The 24207-nt window shown below is 36.7% G+C and overlaps 1 protein-coding gene across 10 annotated transcripts in view; it reads left to right on the forward strand.

Moving 5' to 3' along the window:
• Positions 1–24207, forward strand: part of DNM3 (dynamin 3) — a 575498-nt gene that overhangs the window by 406998 nt on the left and 144293 nt on the right. For all 10 annotated transcript variants that reach the window (XM_058702389.1, XM_058702383.1, XM_058702380.1 and 7 more), the window contains one exon: positions 6857–6966. In XM_058702389.1, the coding sequence (XP_058558372.1) occupies positions 6857–6966 (110 nt within the window). The remainder of the gene's footprint in view (positions 1–6856; positions 6967–24207) is intronic.

Here is a 24207-nt window from a genome sequence, read left to right on the forward strand (position 1 = left end):
ACTTCACTTTTTAATCTACCCAATAGAATTAGCTTTGGTGTCAGATTTTTTTTTTAAGGATCCCACTGATTTAAAAATAATAAGTCTGCAAGTGGGATGGAGAAGGAAAAGAAGACAGAAAAAATGAGACCTGTAATACTTTAAGAAAAAAAAATGTGCACTAGGTCTGAACTAGGTGGAATAATCTTTTGCAGGAATTTTGCGAGGAAGAGAAGCAGAATGGCAAGTAGGCAAAGGTATTTCTAGTGGAAGAAATAGTACAGAAAAAAAAACCCAAGGAGATATGATTAGATGTGTTCTGTATGGAAAATAAAAATGCATTGATTTTCCTGGAAAGCAGGAGTCCTGAGGTTGGCGCAGTGGGCATGTTGAGAAATTTGAATTTACTCTGAATGGCAGTACCGTTCATCTTGGAGAATGAGGTGGGGGTGAGAAGCATGATGAATATGTATGCTTACATAACTCTTGTGTAAGTTACTCAAAGGATGAAAGGTTAGCATTAATTTACGGGAGCATCATATTTTTCTTGGCCCAGGTACCCACCCCCAAACCCAGGATAATGTCCTTAGTTTCCCTGTTTATAAACATTCTGGCCTGGTCTAGGTTAGTAAAGCTTCACCTTATATGCTATAGCAAATTCATTCAAAATCAATCTTTCAGCCATTAAAAATAAGTGTTTAATATCACATCTGTTTAATTTTTAACATAATAGTATCGACATTAGTAGACATAATAGGTAGACACGGTAGCAAAACAGTATACATACAACATACTTGTAGAATTTCATCATATTGGCATTTTGTTTCTGCTGCATCCTTAAGTCAAAAGTGTATTAAACAGCATGTGTATATGCAGCAGTGTGTTACTATTAAGTGTAAACGCAAAAGAATTTTAACATAAACCTTGCCCTCAAGGAGTGTCCAACTTATTTGAAGAGGCATCTGAGCATAAATAAGAAACGGCATCCTATGTAGCCAAGGACAAAAATCATGGAAAATGTGGGCGCTCTCAGAAAAAGACATGTATGACATACCATAATCAGGGTAGGCTTCGTGGAAGAGATGGCACTTGACATAAATTTCAAGGCCACGAATATGTGCCTTCTTGCAGAGAAGAAGACATCCCTAACAGGTAGCAGCCATACAAGCAGAGGCAGAGAGAGTAAAAAACGTGGCAATCAATCTAAACTTTGTAAACATTTAATGATTGAAAGCAGTGCTGGGGCACCTGGGTGGCTCAGTCAGGTAAGCGTCTGACTCAGGTCATGATCTTATGCTTCGTGAGTTCAAGCTCCATGTCGGGCTCTGCACTGAGAGCACGGAGCCTGCTTAGGATTCTCTCTCTCCCTCTCTCTCTGCCCCTCCCCTGCTTGCACCCATGCATGTTCTCTCTCTCAAAATAAATAAACATTAAAAAAAGGAAAGAAAAGCAGTGCCAATCAGTCAAGCATCTTTTACAGGTTTTTTTCTTTCCCACAGAATTTTTATTTGATTCTCAAATATATGTGACTATCACATATTTTACTCAACATTTGGCTTTGGTTATCAGACATTTTCGAGTTAATTCAACAAGTATTTATAATATGTGTATAAATTTCAATGGCCAACACTCTACTAGGCACTGAATGCATACAAATGAAGAAGTCGTTGTCTTATCCTTGAATATTTTGTTGCCTTGCTAGTGAGAAAATGTATGTACAAATAAGATTCAAGGTAGTTTGTCAACCCAAGGCCACACAAAGATTCCCCAAGTTATGAAACTCCCTACATATAAACCACCAGTGTATAAAGACTTTGTAATGCTGTGCATCTTCAGGAGATATTCTTCCCCATGCCCAACCTTCTCCTCATACCCACTGTAGCTCCTTCTAGCAACCGAGTTATATTGGCGGTGCTCTGCCAGCTAGATCCCCATCATTGGCCCCATCTGTCCCTCATCGATCCTTTCATTTCCTTTCAAGGTCAGTGAACATATCATGTAGCCATCATATAATTACCACCTCCTTCTACCTTAATTCATCTGCCTTTTACCACTCACAGTTCACAGTTCAGTTATTTCCACCTCATACAACACTTTTTCACATATTTAATGCATCCTTTTGGGGGTCTGTCTTATTTCTCCTTCTTCTAATACTTGTCAAGTTACTGCAAGGAAAAAACACATCGTCTCTCATGTCCCCTCTTTGAACAAAGAATTCCCGGATGCCTCCCATACAAGTAGTGCTGGTAACCATTTTGTATGGAGGAGAGCAAAGTTACCATGTTTAAAAAGGAAAAAAATGTATGTTGAATTAGTGACATCAACTTCTAAAGCTTTTTTTGCAGAAGTTTCTTTCTGACTCTCCAGAGGAAAAACCTTTCTCTAAAATTTTACAGGTGTTGGGGCGCCTGGGTGGCGCAGTCGGTTAAGCGTCCGACTTCAGCCAGATCACGATCTCGCGGTCCGTGAGTTCGAGCCCGGCGTCAGGCTCTGGGCTGATGGCTCGGAGCCTGGAGCCTGTTTCCGATTCTGTGTCTCCCTCTCTCTCTGCCCCTCCCCCGTTCATGCTCTGTCTCTCTCTGTCCCAAAAATAAATAAAAAACGTTGAAAAAATAAAAAAAAATTTTACAGGTGCTTCCTCCAAAAATGCCTATTAAGATAAAATGTTTAAAGTATCAAATTACATCTTATTTACAAATGTTGCAAAACATTTTCTGCTTTTTATTTTTCTTTGTAAACGTAACCTACTTGAACAATAGAATTGATTGAATGTTCCAAATTCCAAATGAATAACCTTCACACAGATTTGTTATGTAATATGCATTTATAAGATGAGCATACCTTATATAACATATAACTCAAAATGAGTAGAGGGCACCTGGGTGGCTCAGTCAGTTGAGTGTCCGACTTTGACTCAGTTCATGATCTCATGGTTCATGAGTTCAAGCCCCACAGCGCACTCACTGCTGTCAGTTCAGAGCCTGCTTTGGATCCTCTGTCCCTCTCTCTTTGCCGCTCCTCTGCTCATGCTCTCTCTGAAAAATGAGTACACATTGAAGAGTCTCATGCTCTACCGACTGAGCTAGCTGGGCGACTGAGTACACATTTAAAAAAAGAAACAAAAAACCCAAGATGAATAGAATAAACAATACCTATTATATGAATTGAAAGGAGAGAGGTTGGGGAGTGAGAAAGAGATAGTCATAAACTTTGGAAAACTTTTTGCACAGAATGTTGAACTTGAACTTGACTCTAAATAATAAACTGATGTGTTTGGGAGAAGTTGAAAGGGTATCTCAAGTTGGGAAAAGACTGTTGACAAAGGTGTGTTTGGTTGAAATGGAGACTTTTATGGAAGCATAAAAGAAATATTCACAAATCAGGATTGGACCAATTTGTAGGTGTTTCATGTGACAAAAATGACCAATGTCACGTTAAGGAGTTTCATGGATTTTCTCCCATAAATGATAGAGAGATGTGAGCATTTGGAAGGACTGTAATGAACTAGACAGAGTAGTTTTATAAGATTGGTGATATTTGAGGAATTAGAAAGCAAGGGGACTGGATAGGAGACCATGTAAAACCACATGCTTGTGAAATGTCGGAGACCTGGACTAATGTGGTGGGAATGTCATATAAGTGGAGCTCTGACAAATGCTTCAAACAGAATGCAGCATAGTCTTGATGTAATAAAGAGGGTGAAGGAAAACAATATGTCAGAAATGATAGTGAGGTTTCAGATTGGGTGATGGGGAGAATGAAAAATATACCTAATGGCAGAACCAGGGAGGTTAGAGGAGAAAAATTGGGTGGATGAGAGGAAGGAAAGTGATGATAAGTATATGGGGCTCAATGCCATCAATAGAAAGTTAATATTAGCCACATATATCATTTTAAATAGTCTAGCAGCCATATGCAAAACACTAAAAATAAACAGATAAAATTGCATTTAATAATATTTTATTTGCCCTAATATATTCAAAGTATTATCATTTCAACATATAATCAATATATTTTTAAGCAGTCTCTACACCCCAAGTGGAGCTTAAACTTACAGCCCTGAGACCAAGATTTGCATGCTCTATTGACTGAGCCAGCCATGTTCTATCAACTAAGCCAGCCGCCCCAACATATACCAGTATGAACATTGCTGAGGGGGCATCTGGGGTGGCTTAGTCAGCTGAACATCTGACTCTTGATTTTGGCTCAGATCATGATCTCATGGTTCGTGCGATCGAATGCTTGGGATTCTCTCTCTCTGCCCCTCCTCTGGATGCATGTGCACGCTCTCTCTTTCTCTCTCTCTCTTTCAAAATAAGTAAATAAACATTAAAAAAATATTGATGAGATCATTTACATTCTTTTTCTCACACTAAGTCTTTGAAATCTGGCGTGTGTTTAATGCTTAGAGCATATCCCAATTTAACTAGCTACATTTAAAGTGTTTGACAGTGACCTGTAACTGGTGGCTACCATATTGCACAGTGTATTATTAGACAGTTTAATAGAACTAACAAAGATTACGTAGCAAATGTCTCAATTAAGCTAAGTGCTAAGACTCACTGTATTTTGGCACTCACAGTGCTAAGACTCACTGTATTTTGGAAATTATAATTCTGTTTATTCTTTCTCCCCCTCAATTCCTTTTGTTTGTTTTAGCTGCTTCGTATTAAAGATGTTCTTTTAACAGAGCATCATTCTTTCCCCACAGCACCAAGAATTTTAGAAATATCCATGATAGAGAGTTTTTCATGGCTGTAGTTCTTCACTTGACTTACAACTTTAATTGAACAAATCAGTTTGAATCTTCTTTTTCATCTCCCTTTGTCAGTCTTAAAACTCTTGATTATGAAATAATTTAGCAATATGTCCTCAAAAACCATGGATAAATGACACTTAGTATTTTGGAAATGAAGCTACATTTTTCATGTTCCCCTGTCTGCATATGTGTGTATTTCTCCAGCATTTAATGTCTGACGTAAACTTGCTGGATTTTTGGTCTTCACTATAGGCTAAAGAACGCAATATGAAAGGGAGCCTACTTCTATAGAAAACACGCCAAGGACATTGTGTTCCTTCTTTACAATGAAATGCAGATTTCCCATTAAAAGGCGAATCCATCATTTCAAAAGGTTGAATAGGATGGTGCGTTAAAAAAGTCCAGCTGCTTAAATTTAGGGCATTGAAAAACATCCAATAAAAAAATGTTTCCTGGGTTTCAAGCATTTTCATTTGATTATGTATTGGATAGCTTTTCATTCAATCTGTGATCTTGCCTGTTAGAATTCTATCCTAAAATAGTCTGACAAGTGTTTCAAAGAAGTTAGACTCAACTATGATACTTCAGTAACTTAAATTATGTATTTTGCTATTTAGAATATACTTGTGTTTGCTGAAATATTATTAATTTTTGTACAAGATATGTTGGAGTTTTCTTTCAGCGCTTTGCTTTTTCATGTTTATTCTTAGGCTTCTCTCACTTCCATTTAGTTTCTTTTATGTTTTTTTGATCTTCTTTGAAGACATGACATTGTCTGCCAGGACAGCCATTTTGTTCTCCAACGAGCTTCCTTCAACTGATTTAGTCATCTATTTCTCTCTGCCTCACTAATCTGTTGTGTTCTGCCCAGATTTTCTCCAATTAATTTGAGAGTAATGAGTGGCAAAGCTGATTCTCCTGGCAATAACTCTCTGTGGGGTCTGCAGACAACATGGCTACCACAAGCTGGCTAGAGAGCATGTGCACGCACACACACACACACACACACACACACACACAGTTCTGCTCCACACTACAGAGCCTAATGCTGTAGGAACCAAAAGACTTATGTCAAACATGTTTGTACAGCACATATACTTTTCGACAGGAAATACAGTTAATAGTTGTTTATTAAAAGTTGTAAGTCTCTATGCTTCCCTCCTCTGGAGTCTAGTCCTGCTTTTTCTTAGGACCAGCACAAGAGATATAGCCTGGGGCCATACACAAGGCTACTGTTGAATAAGGACTGTGCTAGAATACCCCTGGTAATAGGTATTGACTAGGTTTCTTCAGCTGAGTGTTTGGCTCTCTCCTCCTAGACTGATCATTAGGCATTTATACATATGATAATATTGCCCCTGGGCCAATCCCTAAATGTAAATGTTTCTCATAATTCTTTAGCATCCAGTATGTTTCACTAAGACCAGTTTGGCCCCATTTACAGACCTTCCTCCCCACCCAATGTCCATTTTCTTCCTAAAGAATTGTTAATTTTAAAAGAGAATTTATTCTAGTTAATATCAGTTTACTTCTAATGGGTTCTTTTGTTTCTCAAAGAGGTCAACAATTTAATGGAATCACTTTTTTCTGGACCCACATTTTATTGTAGACCCAAATGAAGGAAATATTTTGCTGTGCTTTATCTAGTTTATAGGGGGTATTTCATACTGGGGTCCTGTGCTTCCCGTCCCTGCCAGCACTGGCTATCAAAACTGCTTAGGCTGCAAATAAAATATGAAATGAAATCCATCTGGCATTTCTCATTGAATTAGGACCAGAACATTTTTGCTAAATATTAACAGATGGCTAAATTCTTAATATCAAACTAACATTTTAAAACATCTAAGGGGACCCACATGAGGAAGAAAGGGTGGAGGACCATGTGTTCTCTCTATCACTGAGGCCTTCCTTCCTCCACACTTTTCCTCCCCTCATCCTTGCAACCCGTGTGTTGAGAATCTTTGGAGTCTCTTTTCTCAGATAGCTTTTATTCCTTGGTAGCTGGTATCAAAATATTGTAATCAAATGTTGGACAACTCAGGTGATGAGTTGCCCTTGGCACCCTTCAGGATCTTTTATTAAAGCCAATTCTCTCTCCATCTCTTTCTCTCTCAATAGGAAAAAGAAAAGAAGTATATGCTTCCTTTGGACAACCTGAAAGTTCGGGATGTGGAAAAAAGCTTTATGTCTAGCAAGCACATCTTTGCACTTTTTAATACAGAACAAAGGTAAGAAAATGAAGCAGCTTCTGTCTTCAGATTTTTTTTTACTTGAATTTCTGTGTCACCTAGAGACCATGTTTACAAGAGTTCCTTTGGACCCACCTGGGAACTTGTTAACTCTTTAGTTTTCCTTTTATTTTGTATGTTTAGCTTTCACCATAGGTTATGGGTTCACAGGATTAAAACTTAGAATAAGAAGGATCTTCAAGTATTCCCTGTTCTTCCAGCAGGCACCCAAATCATGCCGCTTTCATTCTTAAAGTACATTTTATTATTTTAAAGTCTTTCTTGTCCTCAATTTATTGCATACATACTTGCAAATTACTCAGTTAAAACTTTTGATAGTGTCTGTCCAGCATGGATGGATATTACTCAAGACCTTATATATTTTGGGAGGGCATTTTTGCATTGGTGAATAGAATGATTCACTTAATGTAAATACAGATATGTAGTACTTCCCAGTTTTTCAAAGCACTGTGCATGTTCATTGTTTGATTTTTTAAAAAACAGTTTCTTATAAGGTAGAAAGATAGAGTAGTGTGGTTACCATTTCATAAAGTAGAACTGTAGTTCAGAGAGGTTAACTGACTTTCTTGAGATCATAAAATTAGTATATGAGAAAGCTTAAAACTGAAGTAGGACTACTGTGTCTAAATCCACTTTTCCTTCCACTTGTGTCTTATTATTGTTGTTTTTTACTGCCACTCACCTACATCGAAACTTAATTTGGGGCTGATTATCATGGAGTGCCACGGTTACTCACTGAAGTTAAGCAGTAAAATTAAATATAAACAAATGGAGAGGTAACAGAGGATGGAATAGAGAGATGTAAAAGGGCTACAATGAGACAAGGATAACAAGGAGATCTTTTCCAAATGGCAATGTTACAGGAAAAAGCTAATTAATTTCTATGAGTCAGTTATTAAGAGACTGAGTCATTAGGTGGCAGGGTCTAATTTTAACCTATCTCTTCAGGCCTTTTATCTTTATTTAGCAATGAATGAAGTTCCTTGATTGGGTTCAATGACCGTCCCAGGGTCAATCACACAGTACATTAAAATAGCAAAAGAAGTCTTCTTCCTACATTCCCAGTCAGTTGCTCAGAGTGACTCATTATACAAAAATACCTAGAAAAACCACAAGAGCTAGTCATTTAAAGGATCAAGGGGAAAGAAATTAAATATAACTCCCCTACCAAATACTGAGATGGGAGTTTTTAAAGACCTACTATTATTTGAGAGTAGCTTATGAAAAAAAAAACACTGTGATGATAAAGAATAAAAAGATTTCCTGGAGAGAGCAGTAGGGTGTCCTCATACTAGGGCCAAACAGTACTGTTTACATACTTTGCTCAAAGCAGTGGGTAGCTGGGAGGTCCTGAAGGAATCTTTACAGAAGTGCTCAGCCTTCCTGCCTGGATGCAGAGTCGAAGTGTGACTACTATATAGGAGGTCAATTTGAGTTCTTCATCAACCTGGAAAGTTCAGGTTATAAAAGGGCTTGGTACAAAATTAAAAAAAAAAAAATCAGACAATGGTAGAGTAGCTTTTTTAGATGAAATGCAACTTATATTTTAAAGAGAGCAAAAGACACCAAAATAAGATAACTCTGGACCCCTAAAATTCTGGGTATTCTGGAATCCTAGGGTTCTTGGAAGGTATTGAATTCTTCAGCCACTTCTCAGAGACCTCTGTGAGTACGAGGATGTCCCATCTACAGGCATATTTGCTGTTGTCTTATGGCCTGAAATCTTGATTATTTTCAATTAGTTTTGTACTGGCCAGGACCTCCAGTACAATGTTGAATACAATTGGGCATCCTTGGTTTGTTTCGTATTTTAGGGAAAGTTATTTCATAATTTTATATTTAAGTACTTTCTGATAGGTAACTGATATCAGGTAAAGAAGACCCCTTGGGTTCCTAGTCGCTAAGGTTTCGGTTTCTGTTTCTGTTTTTATCATGAATGGATGTTGAATTTTATCAAGCGCTTTTTCTGTCTCTACAGAGATTGTATGATTTTCTTCTTTATCTGTTCATGTAATGAAATATACTAATAGGCCTTCTAATATACTTAAACCATCCTAGGGGCGCCTGGGTGGCTCAGTCGGTTAAGCGGCCGACTTCGGCTCAGGTCATGATCTCGCGGTCCGTGAGTTCGAGCCCCGCGTCGGGCTCTGTGCTGACAGCTCAGAGCCTGGAGCCTGTTTCAGATTCTGTGTCTCCCTCTCTCTGACCCTCCCCTGTTCATGCTCTGTCTCTCCCTGTCTCAAAAATAAATAAAACGTTAAAAAAAAAATTAAAAAAAAAAAAACATCCTGATCTCCTGAGATTAAACTAACTAAATCACGAAGTAGTGTTCTTTATGATATGTTCCTGGCTTGTTTGCTAGCATTTGCAACTATGGTTATAAGTGATATTGGCCTGTAAATGTCCTTTTTTGTGCTGTCCCTGCCTGGTTTCATATCAAGTTTGTGTTAGCTTTGTAATTGAAGTGGGATGAAGTTCTCATTGTTCTTAGGAACATTCTGTATAAGATAGGGATTAACTGTTAATGGATTATGTGGTAGAACTCGCCCATAAAATCATCAGGGCCTAGTGGACAGTTTTGGTAAGTAAGCTTTAAACTAGTGATTTAACGTATTTAATACTTATGGGTTTGTTAGGTTTTCTATTTTTATCATGGGTCAGTTTGGACAAACTGTATTTTTCCTAGCAAATCATCCATTCTGTTCATTTTTCAGTCCATTAGCCTCAAGTATTTCTTAAGGTTCTATTTTTTCAAATATCTGCTGTATCTGAAATTTGACCCCTTTTTACTTCTAATATTAAGTCTTTTTTAACATGATCATTCTCGCCAGACTTTTACTTTTTCAAAGAAACAGCTTTTGACTCTTTTGATCCTTTATTGTGTATATTTTTTCTATACACATAGATTTTTTTCTATACACAGAGATTTCTATAATCTCTGCTCCTTTCTTCAATATTTTCTTCCTTGTATTTATGTTTATTTTGTAGTATTTTTTCCTAACTTCTTAATTTAGATGTGTAGCTCATCAATTTTTGTCCTTTCTTTTTCTTATATATGTATGTAAATCTATAGATCTTCCTCTAGGTAGCCTTTAGCTGCTTACCACAAATTTTGAGGTATAATATTTTTTATTATCATTAAGTTCTGTTTTCTTCAATCTTCTGTTTCTTCTTTATGATTTCTTCTCTGAATCATTTAGAAATATGTTTACATTTTATAGTGCATGGACTTTTATTGGTTTGCCGTTGTTGATTTCTAACTTAATTGTATTGTGGTCAGAGAATACAGTTAGCACATGGTGAATTTTCATAAATATTCCATGTGTGCTTGAGAAGAATGTATTGATTTGGGAGTGTGGGGTTCCATGAGAGTCTACTGGATTATGCTTGTTAATTACATTATTCAATCTCTATAGTTACTATCTTTTTTTCATATTAATTAAAACACTCAGCAAGTTTATATTTGGCAGCCATTATGTGCCAGGTACTTTTTTATGTACTTAAAATACATTGCAAATAAAATAGACAAAAAAGATGGTACACTGTAGATTATGTTCCAGAGAAGGGTGTTGGCAGGGAGACAGATAAAAGAAAGCCATAAAGAATCTCACCTTATCAGAGGGGTATTAAAAATCTCACTTTGTGATTATGAGCTTGATTATTTTCGTAGTCTGTCAATTTTTGTTTTATGTATTTTGAGGCCAATCTATGTTAGTGGTTCTTGCAAGTTTAGAATTGTGTTATCTTCCTGATGTCTCTCTCTCTCTCTTTATATATACATATATATGTATGTATGTGTATATAATATATATATACTGTATATATATACTATGTATATAATTTTGTGACAACCCTCTTTATTCCTAACAGTGCTATTTGCCTTAACATTTATTTTGTCTACTCTTAATATAACTATACTACCTTTATTTTAGTTAATATTTTCTTGGTTTATCCTTTTTTTGAAAAAAATGTTTATCCATTTTTGAGAGAGAGGGAGAGCATGTGAGAGAGCATGTGGGGACAGAGGATCCCAGGCAGGCTCTGCATTGCATGTCTTGAACTTATGAACCATGGGATCATGACATGAGACAAAGTCAGATGTTTAACTGACTGAGCCACCCAAGCACTCCAGCTTGGTTTATCTTTTTTACCTTTTTGCCATCAACCATTTTGTATTTTTATTAAGTCTTCTCTTATACTAGCATGTATCTGTATTTGTTTGTTTTTAATCTCATGTAAGATCTTTTTCTTTTAACTAGTGAATTTAGTCCATTTATATCTTTATAACTGACTCATTGAATTTATTTGAACATCTTATTTTAGTCTTTCTCTTATCCTGCCTTTTCTATACTTGTTTTTCACCCTCCCCACTTTTTTTTCCTGACTTCTTCTTTATTTTTTTTAAGTTTATTTGTTGAGAGAGAGAGAGAGAGAGAAAGAACATGTGTGTGTGGGTGAGCAGAGGAGGAGCAAAGAGAAAGGGAGAGAGAGAGAATCCCAAGCAGACTTCAGTGCTGTCAGTGCAGAGCATGACTCAGGGCTTGAACTCACAAATCATGAGATCATGACCTGAGCCAAAATCAAGAGTGGGACACTTAACTGACTGAGCCACCCAAGTGCGCCCTGACTTCTTTTTCTTTAAATTCAGGTTAATTTATTTTTCTCCTTGCCTACCTTAGTAATTATATTCTTTATTTTAATTCTTTGTTTATACCTCATTTTTATTTGAGTTTGAAGTTAGTCTTTTCTACTCTTTTTCCAAAATGACCTTGAAACTCTTTAAGTCCACTAACTCTCCTGATTTCCACATTATTGTTACCCAGTATTTGAGTTCCATCTTACTTTCTTACCACCTTTTTAAAATTGGTTCATATAGGAAATGTTTGTTTAGATATATTAACACAATTGTCAATTCCTTTGTTCACTTTTCTTCTTGCATCCTAGTGTTTGATTTTGGTTCATTCTCCTTCACGCCAAAGTACATCCTTTAGAAATCCCTTCAGTGTGTGCCACTTGCTTGTAACTCTCAGGTGTTTATTTTCCTGAAAATGTTTTTAATTTGCTCTCATTTTTGAATAATACTTCTGTTGGATATTAAATTGTATATTCATGGTTCTTATCTCATAACTTTGAAGTCATTTTCCCCCTGTATTCTGGCTTCAGCTTTTAAGAAATAATCTAACTGTTGCTCCTTTTTATAGTTAATCTGTATTTTCTCACTGAATGATTTCAATATCCCTTTTGCCTTTGGTATACTGAAGTTTCAGTATGATGTGTTTATATGTGTTTTGCTTTATATCTTCTGCTTGAGATTTGTTGTGTTTCCCAATAAGGATTCATAATTTTCATAAAGTTTGAAAAACTGTATATCATTCTCTTTTGTCTCTTCTTTGCTCCTTTTTGTTATTCCAAAAATACCTATTAGACATATACTAAGCCACTTTATCCTATTCTTTCATACATATATGTCTCTTTGTACCTCATTTTGGGTCATTTCTTTAGTGCCATCTTCCAGTTCACTCTTCATCTGTGACCAGGCCAAAACAACTTGTCTGTCATCTTTGCTAATGGACAGATTTTTTTTTCTCAGTCCATTCTTTTTCTGAGAATGTGGCCTTTGGAGAGTGCTGGCTGTCACATAAATCCCAAGATCTTGTTTTCCATTCTTTTGGGCTACCATAGTCCAAGCCTTTTGGTTACTGAAAATGAGACCACCTAGCGTCAAAAGTGACAGTCTTTGTTTCCTCTTAAGGACTTCTTTCATTTCAGAAATAGATTAGGCACTTAAAATAATGTTTTTCAGCAATATTTGATTTCTTGTAGGAAAGAGTTTTAAAATTTTGTATTCTGCCATTTTGGTTAAAATGACATGGCCTTTCATTACCATTACATTGTTGAAACACAAAACTATGTTTCTGAATCCCTCAAGAAGTAAAGATTATGATAAAAGTGAACCTGGAAGAACAGTCTGGGAGTTCCCTGTGTTTACAAACATGAATGTTTTTACAAACCAATTAGAGAAAAGCAGCTGTTATTCTCCTGTTCTCCTGTTTATCTCTCAATAAAAAAATATCTATTCTTTTATTCACTCCAAAGTGTTTATTAGGCATTTCCACATTATCAGCTATACATGTCAGTATTGGTATTTTAAATTTTTTTTTTTAACGTTTATTTATTTTTGAGACAGAGAGAGACAGAGCATGAATGGGGGAGGGTCACAGAGAGAGGGAGACACAGGATCTGAAGCAGGCTCCAGGGTCTGAGCTGTCAGCACAGAGCCTGACGTGGGGCTCGAACCCACGGACCGTGAGATCATGACCTGAGCCGAAGTCGGACGCTTAACCGACCGAGCCACCCAGGCGCCCCAGTATTGGTATTTTAAATGAAATACAAGATGGATCTTGTTTTGCATGACATTTGTAATCACCAATGAGTGTCATACAACATTCATTTTTCACTAATCTTTTTAATTTTTATTTATTTTTGAGAAACAGAAACAGAGCATGAGTGGGGGAGGGGCAGAGAAAGAGGGAGACACAGAATCTGAAGCAGATTTCAGGCTCTGAGCTGTCAGCACGAAGCCTGACAGAGGTCTCAGACCCACGAACCATAAGATCATGACCTGAGCCAAGGTTGGACACTTAACCGACTGAGCCACCCAGCACCCCTCACTTTTCACTAATCTTAAGACAGAAAATTTAAGAATCAATGAAGAAGTAAAAAAAAAAGGGGGGGGGGGAGGAAGAAAAGGTAGTCTAGTTGAAAGAATATTATACATGAAACAAATGGGTTATAGTGTGTAAGGAAACATTTAACCAGATCTATGAAAGCATATTTCATTCTAGTACTGAAGTCCCACAAGCAGTAGTTAGCAGCATGGCAGGTGACTCCTATTGGGTCTTGGCATGAATTGATGGAGAGGAAATTGAACAGAGTATCCCAAAGAGGAAATAGTATTAGTCAAAGCAAATGGTTGGGAAATGTTGCTTAATCTGTTGCCAGACTGTTCTGGAGGAGAAGAAGCTAATTTCAAAGGCAAGATGAGCCCTAGTTTAAAAAATAAAAACATTCTTTTTTTTCCCTCCACGGAGTTTATTGAACTGGACTTTCCCATGTAAGTTTATGTATTTTAATATTTTATGTAGATGGAAAACTCTGCATCTCTCAAAAGCCCATATGCTTAGCATAATTTTATCAGCTATACTTAAACGATATTCTTTTCACCACTGAGGGTGATTCTGAGGTTATGTTCCTATTTTTTTCTTTCTTCTGAGACATGATCTTGTAAGGAAAGTTCTATTCTTGCTTTTGGTAATTTATCCATTTCAGAAGAGATGTACAAGAGATTTTAGAAGAGATTTTGTAAATGCTTCTGTTGATTTGTATGCTTCATCTCTGTCTTCCACTGCAGTGTTTTGGATCAATTTATTCAGCCATTCAGCAGACCCATGGGAGATGTATTGGCTTGGAGCTAAGAGCTCCTGTGTGAACACTGGGGTTATCACCAATGTAATTATAAAATGTCGTGGATTTCTAGGGTTCTCTGAGACCTTAGAGATAATCTTGTCTGTCCTCATCTCACAGGTTAAAGACTTGACACCCATAACAGTTAAATGCCTTCCCCGTGTCACAGAAGCCGTTAATGACAGAGACAGAACCGGAACCCAGGCCAGGTGTCTCCTGACCCAGGGCTCTTTCTGATACCACAGTTTGATATTAACTATGGAACAGGAATTCTACCTAATATTTTAATTGGAATTGTTCCCAAAAGAGCAGGGATGAAGAGATTTTTAACTTCTCGTGGAGGTATTTCAATTTGTTCTTAGGTCTTACAAATTTCCATGGAATGCTTTTTAGTCTCATTTGCAAAGCCCAACATAGACCTGACCAGTACCCTTGCTATAGTTCTTAAAAAACTATATTAGTCATTGCTACTTGTACCACAGCATTATTCCTAAGAGCTCATTCAGTTGCTATTTCAATTTTCCACTATAAAGTTTTAAAACAGTTATTCTGTAATTCCCAGTCATCAGGTGTGTAAGAATTGATACATTTAACATCCTTCTTTAAAAAGCCTTCAGTGTCCTGGTGAATTAATATGATCTTTATGAGTCTGGTGACCAGATTTTTGAGCCATTCTAAACAGTGTTTTAGTGCTTAGATTTTTATAAATGGAAGGAATTGTTACTAGTTGCAGTGACTTCAGCGCTTGAGGAGAGTGAATTTCACACCTAGACTGATTTAGCCTCCAAAAACTCCAGGTAAGAGTGTGCAGCCCCCAGCCCTCCTCTGGGGCTTTCAAAGAGCATATCCCAGATACCTGGGAAGACTGATAAATTATAATACTTTGTTCTCACATTCATCACATCGCCAAATCATTTTGAAATCTAAGTCATAAGATTCCTAAACTTCTTTGTGGCAGGATCTAAACTAAGATTGGAATGTTCCCCCCAGGTTTTTGTTCCATTTGATTCTGTTAGAAATGTCATGTTTTCTCTGGTAGAAGCATGTCTAGATAATGACTTCACTGTGCTGGTCTTTGCTCTCCCCAGGCAGACCTTCACTTTTAAGGTCATGCTAAGGCCCATTTGGTCCAAGGTATGTCAGCTCTGGTAACCAGCAGAGATCTGTGTCTGTCCAGGGGGCTTGTAGGGCAGCCACATGGTATTTTCTGAGTACCCCTTGGGGTTGTCCAGCTCTGTTTTCCTTTAACATAAGGCATTTTTTTACTTGACGCTGCTTTGTAGCTTCATTTCAGGATATGGTTTATCAACATTGCCAAGTGTTTCAATTCACCTCCTCCCCCGTTTTCCTACAGAAAGTGATTTTAGGATGTCTCACTACTCCACTTAGTCTCCAGCACGTTGCTGACACTCAATAAATGTCACCATAGCTAGTGTATGCACTTCAGGCATTCTGTAAAGAATGGCTCTTTATTCTCATTGTTGAGTGGTATATTTTTCCACTTGTTAGCTGGAAAGGAATTGGAGTCAGGTTTTCCATTTATATACCTTTATAGCTATGTTTCTATATTAAGATGTGCTTGGAGTTTAAGTTGTTTCAAAAAGTACTTAATTAGATAAATATGCTGGGCAAAAGGTGGTACACAATGCCTTGTCTAAGAGGTCATGTCTCACTTGGATGTGGTGGAGTGTCAAATCTATGTTAAAAGGGAAACAATTACTCTTCTGTAAATAGGGATGGCAGAGACTCAAATTTATTGGAAATTCAGTAGAGTAAAAATATGCAGTGTTTCATAATAGGAAATAAAGTATTGTATAAGGAATACAGTGCAATGAAGCTTGTCTTTGGGGCATAAGCCTGACACCCGAAGAAGTTACTTTATTTCATTTTACCCCACAGTTGTCAAAAGAATGTTCCAGGCATTTCTTCTTGCCTCATAGAATACTAAGTGAGAATTGTTTATCTTCTGAATACTCTGATTCAAGAAAATATTTGTTTGTCAGATGAAGATTCAGTCAGTTAGTAACCAGTCTTCCAGTCCAAGCTGGGTAATGAAATGTGTGTTATCCTACCTTTCCCCATGCAGTGTTGGTGGGTCATCTTTGTGTGTAGGTGTGTTTGTAATACCCTCTATGAGTACCTGATAGATTTAAAAAAAATCAATTTGATAGTTAAAAACTCTTTATCACTTTCACTTATCTTAGCCAGTTGATTGCATTCTCTCTGTAACTTCAGGTAGGATATAAATGTGTGATTTTCCCCATACTGTATTCTTAGTATCAAAACAATGCCACTCGATATGAGACTAACTGAAGTCTGATGCATTGTCTTGAGAAGCACATAAAGCAAACTGGTATGAATCAGATGTCAGTGATATTGCTGTGAGAACACTTAAATAATGTGTTTAAGTAATGGAATGTGCTAAGTCAACATTTTAACACTTTATACTACTTTCTCATTTTAACACAATGACAAATAAATTTATTAATTTAAATGTAATCATGTGACTGATACTTGTCTCCACTGCTGGACTGCTTTCTCCTTTTTTTAAAATAATTTATTTATTTTTTAATTTACATCCAAGTTAGCATATGGCGCAACAATGATTTCAGGAGTAGATTCCTTAATGCCCCCTGCCCATTTAGCCCATCCCCCACCCACAACCTCTCCAGCAGCCCTCTGTTTGTTCTCCATATTTAAAAGTCTCTTATGTTTTGTCCCCCTCCCAGTTTTTAATATTATTTTTGCTTCCCTTCCCTTATGTTCATCTGTTTTGTATCTTAAAGTCCTCATGATTGTGAAGTCATATAATATTTGCCTTTCTTTAATTAATTTTGCTTAGCATAATACCCTCTAGTTCCATCCATGTAGCTGCAAATGGCAAGATTTCATTCTTTTTGATTGCCACATAATACTCCATTGTGTGTGTGTGTGTGTGTGCGTGTGCGTGTGCGTGTGCGTGTGTGTGTGTGTGTGTATACATCTTCTTTATCCATTCACCCATTGATGGACATTTGGGCTCTTTCCATACTTTGGCTATTGTCGATAGTGCTGCTATAAACATTGGGGTGCATGTGCCCCTTCGAAACAGCATACTTGTATCCTTTGGGTAAATACCTAGTAGTGCAATTGCTGGGTCGTAGGGTAGTTCTATTTTTAATTTTTTGAGGAACCTCCGTACTGTTTTCCAGAGTGGCTGCAGCAGTTTGCATTCCAACCAACAGTGCAAAAGGTTTCCCCTTCCTCAGCATCCTTGCCAACATCTGTTGTTGCCCAAGTTGTTAATGGTAGCCATTCTGGCAGGTGTGAGGTGGTATCTCATTGTGGTTTTGATTTGTATTTCCCTGATGATGAGTGATGTGGAACATTTTTTCATGTGTCGGTTGGACATCTGGATGTCTTCTTGGGAGAAGTGTCTATTCGTGTCTTTTGCCCATTTATTCACTGGATTATTTGTTTTTTGGGTGTTGAGTTTGATAAGTTGTCTATAGATTTTGGATACTAACCCTTTATCTGATATGTGCTAGACTGCTTTCTATGAGGGAGAGATGCTGTTTGCCTTGTTCATTGTTTTATCCCCAGGGCCTATTAGGGTACCTGGTAATTATGGGAGCTGAATAACATGAGTGAATGAATAAATGTGTGGATATTAAACTTTTCTTCTCTGTTATATGGAGAAGATATAAATAACACCAATTGCCAATAAAAAGTATTCTGTAGTTAAGCCCTAGAAGCCTAGCACCTTAGATCTGGGTGGGCTGAAAATGGAAATATGAAGGAAAACTCCTAGAGAAAATGAACACAAATCTTTCATTTAAAAAGTAAGAACCAGGGGCGCCTGGGTGGCTCAGTTGGTTAAGTATCAGACTCTTGATTTCTGCTCAGGTTGTGATCTCACCCTTGTAGAGTGCCGAGTCGGGCTCCACACTGTCAGCATGGAGCCTGCTGCTTGGGATTCTCTCTCTCTTCCATTCTCTCAAAACAAAAACAAAAACAAAAACAAAAACAAAAACAAAAACAAAAAACAAAAACAAAACAAAACAAAAAAAAACCCTGAGAATTTGCAGTTTTATACAAACTATATAAATAAGTTTTGTTTGAATTTAGTAGAACAATATTCCATGTCATTGTACTGTAAGAAAAAAATAGAATACATGTCTTATTGTAAATTCTTTGTTCCCATGTTACCTTTATTATTCAGGGATGTTTTGTAGATATCTACATTTGGCCTTATAAATCTTCACTTCTTTAGCTGGAGCAAGGTCTTAACAAATTCCAGGTCTTCTATTATGTATAGAACTTTGGAAAGTAAAGGAGGTAGAGAGCCAGAAGATAGGATTTTAGTTTTCTATTGATAGGTTTTTGGTCCTTCTTGGTTCTGCTAGATCTATTAAGTTCACATGGGTCACACAGAGATTTGAGGCCTTTTGCAGAGTTACTGATTGCGAGTTCATAAATGACAGTAATGTTTATTTCCCACTACAAATCTAAAAAGGTAAACCCTATGCTTTCCTTGTCAAGGAGTTGAATAGAAATACGTGTTTAGCAAGTCAATAAAAGGAAACTTTATATCTTGAAAGCTGTTAAATGCAAATCTTTGAATCAGAGAACTCTGTTTTTGTGTCTGCTCTCTTCCTTTGTTCCAGTCTCTCACTGCAAAGATATTTGTTGTCATATGGTTCTGATCCTGCATATTACAATAGTTTCCCAGTTCTTGCTACTGCATCTTTTGCCTTTTTGAGTGTCTCTCTGGTTGTGAAATAGCATTGTTAGGAAATCCTAGGTACACCAGAGGGGAGTGGTGAAAATGTTTTCAAAGGGGGAGTCTGGGGAGAGTTGGATTAGAGAACTAACATTGTCTGCCCATTTGATTTGATTCACCGACTACACCAAGACAGAAATCAAATATGATTTAGTAATATTTTTGTGAACTAAGTCTGTGACAATTGATTTCACAGCTAAGATAAATTCTCATGAAAGCCAACATAATTGCTTGGGTATGAAATGTCTGTGGCTTGAAGCAATCAATTTAAATTCTTCTCTTATTGGTTTTCAAATTAAACTCTCAAGTGAAATAGAAGTATGATGCCCTACTTGGATGACTGTTTTTGCCTTTTCTGAGGGAGAAAAATAACAAGTTGGTGCTTTTTAGCTTTTTCAAATGTCATTAAAAGGCTTTGGAGACATTCTTCATGCTTAAAACACCTGTGTGTAATCCATATCCATTTTTCTAGGGGAATTAGACTTTGTGCTCCCTTTGAGTATTTCAAACAAAGGGACTGATAGGATAGAATCAGCAACTTCCATTCAGTTCCTTTCTTCCCAAGGATTTAAACTGGGGTTGTATTTTAAGCCATTAGTAGCGCCAGCAGGGATCTTGCTCAGTATTTGAGGCATTCATGTTCAGGAGGTTTGTGTCCAAGGGCACTCGTGATGAATGAGCCCACTACGGCTGTGTAAAGTTCAAGAACAAAAAGAAATTATGTCCTTCACAGCAAGTTTACTTTTCTTCTAGGATTTCAGAACAAATACATTGCCTGCTCCCCACCTACTTCCTGGAATAACTATTTGCTGATGGGCAATCCCCTCCCCCCTCCCACCCCTTCACACAAACACTGTGGCTTGGGACAGCCTCCATTTGGGGACCATAAAATGGCCCCAGCTGTGTTCATTAATGATAGGGAACAATCACTGGTTACAAACATGCTACAGAAAAATATGTGCTCTGTTCTATGCTACAGTCTTTAAATGAGACGCTGTAGTGTTTAGGTTGCAAGAGAAAGTCTGACAGATCATCGTTAAAAGAGATTGGTACTAATGATCCAATATCTTTAAACATGTGATTGTTTATAAATAAGATTGTATTGCTAGTCTTGGCTGAAAAATTAGCTTTTCTTTTTGAAAACTAATTAGTCATTCTAAATCACCGTATTCAAGATATTGACTGGTTTGTCTCAAGCTTTTATTTTAAAGAGTGAGTTTACAGTTTCATTTTTTGTGGTAAGAATAAAATTAAAGTGAGTTGTGTGCTATGGCTTAAACTGCAAAGTGGTGATTCTGTGACAGCATCCCCCCCCCCCCCCCCCCCCCAAAGTGGAAGCCAGCAGGGAGAGAGCCAAGAGTGCCGGTCTTTCAGTCAGCAACCTGCCGGGAAGAGCTCTTAGGAAATGAATAAGCAGGGGTGTGAAAATTTCCCTCCCTGGGTCGAGCCTGAGGGAAATTTCTAAACACCTAAATTTCACTTGGCAGTCTTAGAGGCCTCCGAAGAACAAAAATAAAGAAAATTAAGGGTATGTTTTACTAACTATTGGAATAATCAGGTTTTTAGAGATGACTTATAGAATATTGTAAAACAATCTGCATGTTGACACAAAAAAACGCTATGTGAAATAGGAGAATAAATAGAAATAAGTCCAAAGAGGGTTATTAGTCAAATCTGTTGCTGTTTAAATCCAGTTATACTGAAGAATCTATCCATGGCACTCTCTGGCAGGCACAGTGTTTTCCATTATTACCAGTGTCACCATGTACTATCCTGATTTATTACTAAAGCAGTAACACCTTGTCTCAGAGTTCTTGAGTCTGAAAAAAAAAGCCTTTAAATCACACTAACACAGAGATATATAAAGCTTTATGAAGATCACTGAACTCCCTCAAATCATGCACTCAAGAATATTAATTACAAGCCTGGCTTTTTACAATATCAATTTACAAATCAGGAGTCTTTGGGGGACCCAATGTTGCATGTGTGACATATTTTTATTTTTCCTCAGTTGATTTACTGTGCAACCAACTTACCCATAAAGAATATCCTTAGTGACTGTACCTGCTGAGAGAAAATATTATGAAGGTTTTAATTATATACCTTGCATATAAGTTATGAATTATATTATTTTGCTTCTATTTGCTGCATTCAGAGGGAAACTATTTACTGGCATGTGTAATTAATTTTAATTAACACATGCAGCATCAGTAAAGAGAACTGACACAGCACAAGTTTGGTAGAAAATGTTAGTCACACTCTGCAACTAACTCTGAGCAGATGCATGGTTTCATAAAGAAAATATTTGCAAAGACTAACTGGAGCGAGTTTTTCCTTTTCTTTTCTTTTTCTAATTTTGAAACTGCCTATGTTTATTTCTTAGAATCTGAGGAAAATACTGTTCATAAAAAGGTACAGTCCCCAAAAAATGCGATTGCAGAGAGTAGTTTGGACTACTCAAACACAGTATCTGCCTTTGCTGCCAGTGTGTTTGTTACACCCATACCTCACTCCATACCTATAAATCTCTTATAGGCCAAAGTATGAGTTCTAGAGATACTAGCGTGTACTTGTTTTAATATCATAGGATGATTTTGCTTTGGAAATTGGTAAATGCTTTGCAACTGTTGGTTGCACAGTAAATCAATTGATAAATGCTTTTGAAATTGGTAAATGCTGTTCTATCAGCGCAATAAGGTAGTTAAAATATTTCTGTGATTTGATGGTTATATTGTGAATTTCAAAATAAATTGGCCACATAAGATCCATACCCAGTGGCTCTCAACTTTTTTGGTTTGAGGACCTCTTTCTACTCTTAAAAGTTGTTGAAACCTTTAAAGAGCTTTTGTTTATGTGGATTGTGTGCATTATATCAGAAATTCTGTGAGCTAGTTGGCTTCACATTCTTGCTTAAAATTGGCTAGTGAGAGATAGTTATTCCATGGAAATTGACAAATTCTACAAACCATGTTTTTTTTTCCTGGATAGCTAGTTGTTAAATATTTATTAGCATACTGCCAATTATATCCATTGTCAGAAATTTAAAATGAGAAATTTTAAAAAATATTTATTTATTAAATCATTTAAAATAATAGTAAATCTATTTCATGTTAACATAAATAGTATGTTTTTATGGGGAAAATATATATTTTAAAATATCAGTGAGAAGTGTGGCTCTTTTTTTATATATATATATAACTTTGCAGAACTCTTTAATGTGTGGTTTAATGGAAGACAGCTGGATTCTCATATCTGTTTCTGCTTTTAATCTGTTGTTTTGGTTGAAGTATATGAAGAAAATCTGGTCTCACACAGACATGTAATTAGAAAGGAAAGAGTATTTTAATAGTATTTTCAGATAATTATAGATTTTCTTCTTTGATACCTCACCAAAACTTGACGAGTTGATAGTTTCCAAAAAGTTAGTTGCAGTATGGAATTTGAAATCATAGCAATTAACTTTTCATATTCTGCTGCATTAATCCATTGGTCTTCCAAGCATTTTTTGTAGTTTTTTTTTTTTAAGTGTATTTATTTTGACAGAGGAGGGGGGAGGAAGGACAGAGAGAGGGAGAGAGAGAATCCTAAGCAGGCCCCATGCTGTCAGTGTGGAGTCCAATGTGGGCTCAATCTCACAAACCATGAGATCGTGACCTGAGCTGAAATCAAAAGTTGGATGCTTGACAGACTGAGCCACCCAGGTGCCCTTTTCATGCAATTCAAGGGGATCTTTTACTTATGAGTGATTTCGCAGCATCATGCATTTGTCATTTGAAAATATTGGTTCACTGATTTACATTAGATCTTCTCAATGTGTACACATTTTATTATATACTATTTAAAAATTGCATTCCTAATATTACCACCAATATCGTCAGAAAGGGGGAAGCTTTCAAACCCATGGTGGAAATACACAGTTTCCAGAATTCTAAGTCCGAATTTCATCATGGGTCATAAACACTGTCAGTTGTCTTCCTTTAAGTGACAGGCTCATTTTGTCCATTTTTGAGAAGATTTCTGCCAAAAACTCAGGCTTCCATAAGCATAGATGGACTATCAGTCAGACTTTCAAGTAGAATAGCATCCCATGTAAAAAAATTGACTCTAACTTGCAGTTGAATTGCCCAAGTGCCTTCACTCAGGACAGTCACCTCAGTAGGCAGCACAAGTGCGAATGTGTACTTACCGCTTTGTGACATAGAACATTCAAAAGATGCATGTACTCAGCCTCTAGGTTTAATAACATTGATATTTATACTGCTTCATCAAGATACCCTTAAGTGAAGGTAGCTTTTCGAAAAACTGTGAGTACATAGCAATGAATAATACAATGACTATCAATCCAGCTTTATGACTTTGTCTTGATTGATGCTAAGACACTTTTACTTCTGCACCATCAGTGCAAATGTTAACACATTTGCTGCAAGAGAAACAGTGAAACTAAAAAAAAAATTATTCTGCACTTTGACTATTTTAGCAACACTTGTTTGTTGGTAAGCATTCGTTTAAGTGAAGATCTTTGAGGATTACTTAGTACTGATACTGGACAAATATAATCAAGACAAGTATGGTAATTCTTTAGATCTGTCCCATCTTAAGGCAAAAGTGTAATTCTGCAGACGAGATTTTTAACTCATGCTTCATGTCGACAGCTAAATCTTTAATTAGACAAGTTACTCTATCATGGGAAAATGACAGTGTAATTTCTTTTTACTGACTTTTTATCCAACAGGTATTCATTACTGTGAAGTGTAAAATGTCTTTATTTATTAATCTCTTAGCTACAGTGCACTTCCAGCCATTGGCATACAAAGACTTATCCCATAAGATGCTTCAAGGGTTTTTTCATTTCTGTTTTGGAAAGCTCTAACAAAGAGTACTTGGCTTCCAAAGAATGCATTATAATTACGTTTAAGACATATGATTCCTTTTTCTTTAAGTGTTCAATGAACATTCTCAAAGGATGGTGTGATTAGCTGGCATTATAATGCTAC

This window comes from Neofelis nebulosa, chromosome 15, assembly GCF_028018385.1.
Source record: "Neofelis nebulosa isolate mNeoNeb1 chromosome 15, mNeoNeb1.pri, whole genome shotgun sequence".
NCBI classification, from domain to species: domain Eukaryota; kingdom Metazoa; phylum Chordata; class Mammalia; order Carnivora; family Felidae; genus Neofelis; species Neofelis nebulosa.